An 11,886-nucleotide genomic window follows, 5' to 3' on the forward strand; every position below is an offset into this window, starting at 1 on the left:
GCATAAGTAGAATTACCTCATCCATAATTTAAAGATGACCACTATGGTGTTTGTCTTAAAGATTTGGAGGCATTATCTTTATAGAGAGACTTGTGAGATCTACATAGACCATAAAAGCCTTAAGTACAATTTTCAACAATGTAATCTCAACTTTAGGCAACGTAGATGGATGGAATTGCCTAAGGAATATGACTATACCATTTTTTATCATCCTAGCAAGGCCAATGCAGTGATGGATCCTTGAGCCAAAAGTTTATGGGAAGTTTAGCTCACGTATCAATCAATAAGAGATTCTAATTGCAAGGTATGCACGACTTGGACGATATGGGAGTAAGGTTTGAGATTGATGATACGAAGGCATTGTTAGCCCATTTTAGAGTAAGGCCAATTTTGATTGATTGGATTAAAGACACCCAAGACAAGGATTATTTTGTTGTTAAAGCTCTAAAAGATCCTCAAGGGAGGAAAAGGTAAATCTTTACTAGAGGTATGGATGGATTGTTGCGATATGGATCCAAAGTATATGTCCTTAACAGTGATGATTTGAGACGAGAGATCTTGGAAGAGGTACATATGGCAGCTTCTATGGTTCATTTAGGGACCACTAAGATGTATCATAATTATAGAGAGTTGTACAAGTGGGAAGGATTGAAAAGAGATGTGGTAGAGTTTGTAGTTAAGTGCTTAATGTGCCAGCAAGTTAAGGTAGAGCATCAACGGCCTGCTGGATTATTGTAGCCTTTACTTGTTCTCAAGTGGAAGTAGGAGCATATTTTTTTAGACTTTGTGACAAGACTACCCTGAATGAATAAAATGTACAATTCTTTTTGGGTAGTAATTAATAGATTGAGGAAGTCAACTTATTTCTACTAGTGAGGACCATTTATAAAGTGGCACAACATGCTAGATATATGTGGATGAGATAGTGCGATTGCATGGAGTCTTTATCACTATAGTGTTAGAAAGAGACACATAGTTTACTAGTTGATATTGGGGGAAAGTTCAAGAGGCATTGGGAACTAAGTTGAATTTTATCATTACTTTCCACCCATTGACGGAAAGACAATCCAATAAGACTATTTAGACCTTAGAGGACATGTTGCGGGCTTGTGTTGTAAACTTTGAAGTCACTTGGGATCGATACTTACCTTTAGTGGAATTTGTCTACAACAACAGTTTTCAATTTAGCATTTAGATGGCGTTTTATGAGGCTTTATATGAGCAAAAGTGTAGATCATCCATTTGCTGGTTTGAACTTGGTGAGAGGAGGCTATTTGGATTAGAGGTGGTTTAAGAAACCACCAACAAGATTTAATTGATTATATAGAGGATGTTGGCAGCATAAAGTTGTTAGAAGTCATATGTTGACCACAAACATTGGGACTTGGAGTTTGAGGTTGGCGTTATGAGGTTTGGCAAAAAAGGCCAGTTGAGCCCAAGGTAAATCACACTGTTCAAGATTCTAGAAAGAGTTGGCACAGAGGCATAACATCTAGCACTTCCATCGAATCTTTCTAGCATTCACTTGGTATTCCACGTTTCAATACTTCGAAAGTACAATGCCAATCTATCTCATGTGATCTAGCATGAGTCCTTATTTTCAATTTCGTCCAATGGAATGTCATTTGATTGAACTTATTGTAGTGGCTGTAATTGTCTTGAAATAGATTTGAATCTATTTTAATCAAAAATTGCATCTTTTGATTTAAAAATAGTGTTGACCGAAATTGAATTATTTGATTCAATTATCATGAACCTATATGCTTTATTGTATTATGCATATCCTATGTCTATGCATTTTTTTCTCTTTCACCCAATTTCTTTCTTTTGGGTTTCGATAGTTTAACTATAGCTCTATATCCCCAAACCTTCAAATAATTAAGGTTAGTCACCTTTAAAAAAAATTAAGGTTTGGTCTCCCTTTCTTCCACTGCTCATATTGGTTATTTTAGTTTCCTTTTTAGAAACTGTATTTAATATATGTGACATATTGTTAATAAAGTTTCATTCTAAAATCCTTGTCAAAGACTAGAATATGATAGCATTGCATTTACCATTTTGGTCAACACCCTATATTTCCTTTTTGCCACACCATTATATTGTGGTGTATAAGACGCTGAAGTTTGATGGACTATCCTAGCGGAGTCAAAATAATTTAAATTACTATATTCTACCTCTATTAGATTTTAAGCACTTGATGAAATATTCATAATGTAATTCAACTTCTAATTTGTAAATCTTAAATTTATGAAGTACTTTAGCTTTAGAATGTAGCAAATATACATAGCAAAATCTTGAATAATCATTATTAAATATCACATAATTCCTCCTATTGAAAGTGAACTATGTAAATCACATTTAATATTATGGACCAATTTGAGTATTTAGAGTAATTTCAACATTAAAAATGAATTTCTAATGATCACAATAAGTATGCAAGTTTTATGATTTTCTATAATTTTATCAATATTTGGAATAATTCTGAATTAGACATAGCAAGCATTCTTTATAATTAACATGCTGTAAATTATGATGCCATAAATCAACAAAATCATATAATAAAAAATATTTTATTATTGTAATTACTAATAAAATGATTATAAAGATGCTTTTATTCTTATAACCCTTTTTCACAATATGTGTTTGTTGGACAAAACAAACTTATCTTTGCAATCATACTTCGCAGCATCTGAAGCAATCCACCATGCCTCATTATATTTCAAGATATTAATTTCAAAAGTTGTTGTAACAAAATTTCATCTTGTTGCTACCGGTGCATTTTTCTTCTTCTTGAAGAAGTAATAATCTTTCTTAAAGAGACCTTGTTTTCCATAATGGAAACATGCACCCTTTTCTTTATTGAATTTTTAGGCTTTAGTAGAAATTTCTTTCTTTTTTGTTGATTTGTTGGACTATCCTTCTAACATCTCATGAACATTTGACACATGACTCATTCTCATGTTCCTTGTGGTACTGTTCTTCAATTCAAAGATGACTCACAAACTTTTCAAGAGAAAGATCTTTTATTTTTTATGTATTGAGGTTTTCTTAAAGTTTTTCCATAATGATGGCAATTTATCGAAGTTCAAGGACATAACAATATATTCATGAATATTCATTTTATAAAGTTTAAACATATCAAGAATCTAGCAAATTGATCAATTATAGGTTTACTATCAACCATCTTATACTTAATAGATACATAGTTGTAACTGTATAACTCTATTCAATTATGCAATAATTATGAATTCACACAATTCATGCAAATCAAATCAATTAAGAAAAGAAAACTTATCTAGTAATCTAATGAAAAATCATTTTATCATTTTCTCTAACAACATCAAACCAATCCAATTTTATAAAAGTCAGGAGTTAGTTCCCTTAGTGTTCCACTTGCAGCAACCATTCTTGAAACGAAATAAAATCTTAAAATTGTTAGAACACAGGATTGGAAAACCAAAAATATTAGGAAATGGTTTCAAGACATGTATCTTTGCTGGTCAAATTATGCAATTAGTCCATGTACTTTACTAAAGTAGTGGATTTAGTCCCTATACAATAATTTGTAAAAATTAAGTCCTTATACTTTCCAAAATTGACAATGTTAGTCCAATGTGTTAAAACTTTTTGTTATCTATGCTGATATCAAGTTTGGTTATGTTGATGTGGCATTTCTTACTTATGTGATATTAAATTTGATAATATGGTAATGATGATGTGGCATTTCACGAATGATGCAATAGTAGTATTGATATAATGTGACCAAACAATGACATGGATTTTATAAGTGCTAATGTGAAATTATTCAATGTAAGCTAATGGTTTTAAATAGGATTGGAAAAGAAACATATCAAAAATATGATTTAGGGAAAGAGTGTTGTGAGACAAAACAATTTTATTTCCTTGTTCCATAATTTAAAGTAGTGAAAAATAATTGTGAAATAGGTAAAAATGCCACATCATCATTAACACATTATCATATTCAATGTCACATCAGTAGGGAAATGCCATGTCAACATAAATAACAAAAAAAAATTTAACATTGTAACAATTGATTGACATTGTCAATTTTAGAAAGTATATGGACTCAATTTTCACAAATTATTGTACACTGACTAAACCAACCACTTTGGTAGACTAGAGGGACTAATTGCATAATTTAACCTATCTTTGCCACTTTCCTTAAGGTTTTATTTATCACACCTAATAGTGTGCAAAAAGGATACAAACGATAAACCTTTAAGATACAATGAAATTCAATGATTGATTGTGTTTTACACTGACAAAATCAATTGATTGAACACTCACCAACGTATGATAAGATAATCAAACTCTTATAGAGTTTTGTTGCAGCAAAGCAATATAGAAGTAATTTAACAAGAATTTAAAAAAGGCGGAGAGAATGATTGCAAATTGTTTTTGTTCTTGCATCTTAATTTAGAAAGCTAGAGAGTTATATTTATAAACAAAGATGAGTCTTTTTGTAAAGACACACCTTTTGAGCAAACATAACTGTTTGGACAAACATAATTATTTAAACAAATATAGTTGTTTGAATAAACTTAATTATTTGAGCAAACATAACTTCTAAATATGCATAATTGGTTGAAAGACTTTTTTCCATTCATTCTTCTACTATTATTATTTAAAATGCCCGACAATTATTAGCCGGACCACAAGATTTAAAACACACAAATTCTCTTTTCCTTACTACTTTGAGAAAACAGATTTGATATTTTTCTACTTTACACGGAAAAGTAGAAAGCCATATCTCCCAATCTAAAGCCAGTCGAATCTAAAAAATAATGCTGGCGCAGTAGTCATTGTCTATTTGTCTTTCCTTCTTGGTGACGCCAGGGACAAATTCAAAGAAAAAGACCGAAAGAAAGTAGCCAATTAAGAATAATTAGCAATACCCAAGGCCCGAGTACGGTTAAAAAAGGAAAGCCAGATAAGATGAGTCTGTGGACGCGGGAGAATCCCATTTGTTCAAACGTGCAAAACGTTGCTTTGTTACCCTTATAAATGAGCAAATCCAAAATTTCCAAAACAATGGACATCAGACCCTCAGATTCAATTCTCGTCTCTATGTGTTAGCCGTTTTTGGACTAAATCTTACTTTCACCAATATATCTACGCACCTAACTTCACATTTCAATCACAAGCGGGGAAGAGCCGGTAGTAGTTTTGATACTACTTCTTTAATAAATAGGCCAATAAAAACCAAGCAAAAAATTAGCAGTATCTGTGTACGTACGTATAAATATGAATCATATGCGGAAAGCTTTGACAGTTCTTTCTAAAACGGTGAACGCCAAGTGTTTTGATGCTCGTTGGTTCTCTTACAAATCTCCTTGTCCTGCACTGCAAACAAGGCTATTTTCTAACGTCGGTTCTTCGGCTAAATCTGCCATGTCCAGTACTGCGGGTCTTGTTATTCCCTGCAAAGGTAAGTTAATTTCATTCTTCCGAAAGCGAGGCTTTGCTGCTTTTGCAGGTTAATTAAAATCTCTCCTCATTTTGAGTATGAGTTTCTGATTCAATTTATCTGTTTCTTAAGCTATGTAACTTGTGGGTAAATGTTATCTGAGAGATGGCTAGTGAATTTAAATGATCATTACCATGAGTTTTAAGATCACTGGATGCGGATTAATTTCTCCAATTACCCTGTACTGTATCCTGGAATGGGCATGATTTAGTGTTTTTTTTTCCCTTAAATTCTAATCTAGCGAGGTTTTTGTGTTTGCAGCGGCTGTTGCATGGGAAGCAGGGAAGCCATTGGTGATTCAGCAAGTGGAAGTTGCTCCACCACAGGCCATGGAAGTGAGGATCAAAATCAAGTATACCTCACTTTGTCACACTGATCTCTACTTTTGGGAAGCCAAGGTGTGTAACACATAATTTTTTATGTTTTTTAACCGATTGATTTATAGGATGTATATGTTAAATTATGTCTTGTTAATTATTGGCCTTTTTTTCCCTTTAATTTCTCAGATAGTTTTTACACTCTGAAAATGTACTTACATGTTTTAGGTTTAAAATTTAGCATGAAGAAGTTTACTCTCAGTTTGCTATGTGGGAAAACCATATGAGACTTTTTAGTTTCTTGATTTCAATGGTCGTGACTGAGGAAACCTTTGGTTTGGAAGGCTGTTTCTTGGTTGGGTGTCATCATGAATGCATGTTGTCTCCGTGTGTAAAATATCTCGACCAGTTAGCATCGAATATCACAAATTCAACAATTCGGGACCCTACATTGCTAACAAGTCTTTTCAGTTTTTACTCTAACCTCTTTGGCAATTTAGTTTTAAAAATAGAATCTGCCTAGTGGCAATCTGTGCTGATTCAGTTTTCTTTTCTTTCTTAGTTTTTCGAGTATATTTAATTAGTGCAAAAGATTCTTGATTTGGACTTTTACAGGGCCAGACGCCATTGTTTCCTCGAATATTTGGCCATGAAGCAGCTGGGTATGTTGTTGATTTTTACTTTGTATAATAAACTGAATGTTCACAAATCATTACACAATACGAACTGCAATATTGGAGTATATATTTGGCTCTTAACGAAACATTTGAAAGTACAATCAAAACTACAATGAGGAGTGAACAAAGTCCACCTAATATTAGTACAATCTGGGACAATTTGATTGATATTTTTCTTGCAATTGCTTATTTGAACTTAATTTCATGCTGCAAGGATTGTGGAGAGTCGAGGGGAAGGTGTAAAAGGCCTCGAGGTCGGGGATCATGTGCTTCCAGTGTTCACAGGAGAGTGTGGAGAATGTGCTCACTGCAAGTCCGAGGAAAGCAATATGTGTGACCTGCTGAGGATTAACACAGAGAGAGGCGTCATGCTCAGCGACGGAAAGTCTAGGTTTTCAATCAACGGATCACCAATAAATCACTTCGTTGGCACATCAACCTTTAGTGAGTACACAGTTGTTCATTCAGGCTGTCTTGCAAAGATCAATCCTCTGGCACCTTTGGATAAAGTCTGTGTCCTCAGTTGTGGCATCTCAACAGGTTGCTTTCGCTATAGCAACTGCTCATTTCTTCATCAATGATAAATTTTCTATTGAATGTAATTGATTACTTGTTTTTTCCATGTTTCAGGATTGGGTGCTACTTTAAATGTGGCAAAACCCCATAAAGGTTCCTTGGTGGCTATCTTTGGATTGGGAGCTGTTGGACTGGCTGTAAAGTTTCATACAAATTTTTACAAGTTCATTTTCTCACCAAGTTTAAATAAACTTGAAGTGGAAGAAGTTGGTGAAAAAAAAAGAAGAAAAAGAAATAAAAATTTTGCATTTTATATTCTTCTCTAGGCTGCAGAAGGTGCAAGAATTGCAGGAGCATCAAGGATTATAGGGGTGGATTTCAATCCTGGAAGGTTTGAGCAAGGTTGTACATTTTTCTTGTGGTAATTCAGCTTAATCTGTTCTGTATCTAAACTTAAAGATGTAAATAGTCAGTGGAACAATGGCTCTTATCTTTTTTATTTACTTCTTTCTCTATGTCACATCCTGTGGGTGTTAGCCAAGAAGTTTGGAATCACAGAATTTGTGAACCCCATGGACTATGACAGGCCAGTTCAAGAGGTCAAATTTTCATCCCTGCTCTGTTAGTTTCACCTTGGTTCATTTCAATTTACACACGCTCAGATATCATCAATGTCAGTCCGCGGTAACAGGGTTTTTATTTATTATATTTTTTATCTTTTCAGGTTATTGCTGAGATGACAAACGGTGGGGTGGACAGGAGCGTAGAATGCACTGGCAGCATTAACGCCATGATTTCAGCTTTTGAATGTGTTCATGACGTATGTTTCTAGAACTTGCAACCCCTAATTGTCGATGTCTAGTAATGCAGCTTGTCTAAATGACATTAGCTCGATCCTAGGTTGACAGAAGTTGTCATCAGTCTTAGGCTTGAACTTGGCTAATGTATATGTTGATGCCTTGGCCCTCTAGCTTTTTGGTTTACTTTGGATATCAAAACGATTTCTAGTATCCAATTCATGTATCATATGTTTTCTGTGATTTCTTGATTATGCAGGGATGGGGTGTGGCTGTTCTTGTTGGAGTGCCTAGCAAGGAAGCAATGTTCGTGACCAAGCCCATCAATTTGCTTAATGAAAGAACATTGAAAGGAACTTCTTTGGAAACTACAAGCCACGGACTGATCTCCCATCTGTTGTTGATATGTACATGAACAAGGTAACACTATCATATCCTTCTGTTATTACAAGTTAATTTATTTGCTTCTGACATTCAATTGCCATTTCTACAAATTAATGAGGTTTTTGGTGCAGAAGCTGGAGTTGGATAAATTTATAACTCATCGAGTCCCTTTCTCAGAGATCAACAAGGCCTTTGAGCTCATGGTTAAGGGGGAGGGTTTACGGTGCATTATTAGCATGGAAGACTAAGATTCTGGAAACAATAGTAAAAGCTGGTTTTGATCTTGTCTTGCTCATTCGCAATAAGAATGTGTTGTCCTCACTTTTACATGTACCTTAAACCAATTCTGTTCAACACCAGTTTCTATAAAAACTAGCTTTTCTATACCATCATTTACATGGAAATAATATGTCATTCTGCCTTCTGTAGGAACTGTACCAAACTGATGAAATGATTAATTCCATTCCTTCTCGACTTTGAATATTCTTGTTCAGCTTAGTTCATTCCTTCTTTACAGTGCATACCCACAAATTTGCATAGGACAGGTGTAATACAAAATTTGGATGATCACGAATTATCTTGATATTGCTGTTGTCATTTGTACTTTTCCATTATTTTTCTTGCTTCCTCCACAGGGTCTTCCATGGATTCAGTGCCACTGCCTCCTCTTGGCCCTCGATCTTTATTCAAGGCAATAAATATGAAATACACGAGTCCCATTGTGGCCTGTTCATCCAGAAGAATGCATTATTCATCATGGTTAGTGATTACAATAAAATGCTGCTTTGCTCATTGAATATCAGTGGCTGCCACCACCTTTGCAAGAGGGAGGGGAGATGAATAAGGGACTTCCCGCCGATCGTGTATAATGAACAACTGATTTTCATATATTAAATGCAATGGAGATAAAAGATTCTTAAGCTTAAAGTTCAGATTAATTGTCTACACATCAATATGCTTTTATTTGTAGTGTCATAACTACAATTTCAACAAGTATACTAAAAAGACAAGAGGAAGAACAAAGTAAAACTTAGATGCATAGACATGCAGTTATAATCTTCTAGCAAAAGAAAAGGCGCAAAGAAGATAATGATGTGGCATATTCCTTGAGCAAAATTGCAGGAAAAGTCAGATTAGATATGAAATGATTTTTCAAATCAGTAAGCGCAACCAAAGCAGCCACCCTAAATTATTCTAATTTCAAAAAGGTAAATGCTAAATGGTACCTGATTCAAGCACTGCATAAATAAATATTAGGTGTAACTTGCACCACGTGCAAGCATCCAAGAAAACTAAAAAGTGAAGGCTAACACCTCCTATGTTGGACATATTTCTTCTTGTGATTTACAAGGATGTTTTCCGGGTTCATAACTGTGAACAGCAATCAGCCATTGTCTAACAGATGAGAATCAAGTAGACAGCTGTATGAAGCTGCCAAATCATATTTATATTTTTCAAGTTACCATGAAAAGATGGGTTCACTTTTGTTGAACTATTAGCACAGGGAGGATGTACCTCTATTACATGGTTTTAATTACGTGACAGCACTTGCCATTTTCCACAGTTGGAAGAAATGCATTAATCGAAAGAGAGGCCTTAAATGTAACCGAACAACTAAGTCTTTAAGGGAGTGTGGATTCTTTATATCAAATCTAGATTAACATGTTGGATGGCTCACATCCTTGCAGGTTACACTTTTATCCAATAATTGGAAGAATTGCACAAATTTGCATACAATCACCAGACAAACTATGTTAAAACCAGCAGCAGTATTTTTCTTTCTTTCTTTTCTCTTCTTTTTTTTTTTCGATTTTATACATAATAGCGGTAAACTAATTCGGCAGTAACTACCAACTATGAAGCTGTCATAAATATAAATCATATACAGAATATGCACAAGCAAAACCAATACGGAATCCTCAATTCTATCTACCTATAGGCGGAAAGAAAGAAACTCAACATACCAGTGCAAAGAAAGCTGTTGACAAGAATGACTTGAGGACAAAAAGTGTAACAGTCAAAGCAACTATTGTCACAGAGACCCTTGCTATTGGCCTTGGTACAGCGTCCTAAACTCAAAAACATATGAAAGAATATCTTCACTATATCTTTCATATTACACGTTAGAGGCACAAAAGCAACAAGATAAACTTACTGGCACCAGATTGGTTCCAGCTTCAATTCCATCTTTCCCAACCTTCCATGCTGTTTGAAGAACTATTCATAAAGTTCAAAATGGCTGTTAGGACAAAATCATAACAAGAAATTGAACCTTATTCGCTTGAATTAGCATGAACCCTTCAGCTCATCACTGAAAGCAGTATGTTAGCTTGATTGTGTACTTCCAGCACATTAAGCAAGCGACATACAGGAATGGAAAATGCACAAAAAGAACTTACTAACGAAAAGACCCACATTAGATTAAACAGTTTAGTGATAAAATCCACATAATTCAATTGTTTTATGTTACTAACAGTTCTGTTTATTTCACATACACCAAGCTCAATTGAATTAAAATACACGGATAGATATTAAAAAAAAAATCCCCATTCTCAAACACATCATTTTTAAACATCCAGCAAAATACCAAAGACTAAAAAGAAAGAGAAAGTAAAAGCAAACCCTTAAAGAAGTTGGACTGCAGCGCATAAACCAGGGGTTTTGGTGACAAAGGCTTATTGAATTTGATACTTGAGGAAAGGGTTTTTCTCTTTAACCCTAAAAAGGATGTGGAAGACAGGAACTGAGAGTGGGTGAGAGCTGGGGTTTGGTTCATGTAGTAACATTTTGGGGAGTGTGGTGATAGAGAGCACTGGTTATGAACCATAGCTGATGAAGCCATGAAAAAAAAATTACTAAATCTATGTTTATTAAGATACTAATGACTCTGAAAAATATAAGAATTCTGTAGTAGAAAATGAAAGAAACTTGCCTTTGCCCGTTGTAAGTAATCTGACTGTTAAAAAATTGTTGGGAGGTTGAAAATTGCTTCAGTTGTCTCTGCTGTAAGAAACTTCCTCTCCACCTCACAAGAAATGGGGGGAAAGGGCCACATACAGATTAGCCCAACCTAGATAAGGTAAACTTTGGGTGGACTTGGAGAGCCCCAGTTTGACCTGTGGGCTCTTGCCTTCTTGATTTTACTATTAAACAGACGGAATTGGTTGGTTTTATTTTAATCAGGGCTTCGAGAGAAAACAGAACCAAACGTGTATAGATTCCTTGAAGGGGAGGATTCCAAGGTCACCACCTTGAGCTCTGGGCTATGCCCCAGCATTTTGAATCCTTAAGCGTTAATGCTATTTAGTAGGATCAATATGATATATATATATATATATATAGATAATATAAATATATTTTTTCTCTTTCTTTTGTAACACTAAAGTTAAAAGTTTGCAGTAAGGGCAGTTGTTGAGTCAGGCTAATGGTTGACATTGTGTTCATTCACATGGGTTTAGCCTTAAAGTCAGGGACATTACTCAGGTTTTAAACATTTCTTGGCTTGTTTCACTTTCCTTTTATCTGCCACCGGGATGCTGAAATAATGGGTGTGTTGGTGAGGAGAGAAAAAGAGTCTTCTCTTTGAAGAATGTGTTGCTCAGACTTCTGTGTCTCATGTGCCCATTAGAACTTTCTCTTTGCTAATCAACATACTTTGCTAATACCATGAAATTTTCTATCTACTTGCTAGGATTTTATCATAAAAT

General features: G+C 34.6%; 1 protein-coding gene and 1 pseudogene across 1 annotated transcript; one reads left to right on the forward strand and one right to left on the reverse strand.

Moving 5' to 3' along the window:
- LOC18612833 lies at window positions 5,087–8,653 on the forward strand (annotated as a pseudogene).
- LOC18612834 lies at window positions 8,452–11,106 on the reverse strand. The gene is made up of 4 exons (XM_007049789.2): window positions 10,802–11,106; window positions 10,335–10,396; window positions 10,144–10,248; window positions 8,452–8,905 (listed from the first exon to the last, which is right to left on the reverse strand). Exons 1-4 carry the CDS (start codon window positions 11,019–11,021, stop codon window positions 8,774–8,776), a joined length of 519 nt encoding a protein of 172 aa, XP_007049851.1. The 5' UTR covers window positions 11,022–11,106; the 3' UTR covers window positions 8,452–8,773.

This window comes from Theobroma cacao, chromosome 1, assembly GCF_000208745.1.
Source record: "Theobroma cacao cultivar B97-61/B2 chromosome 1, Criollo_cocoa_genome_V2, whole genome shotgun sequence".
NCBI lineage: Eukaryota > Viridiplantae > Streptophyta > Magnoliopsida > Malvales > Malvaceae > Theobroma > Theobroma cacao.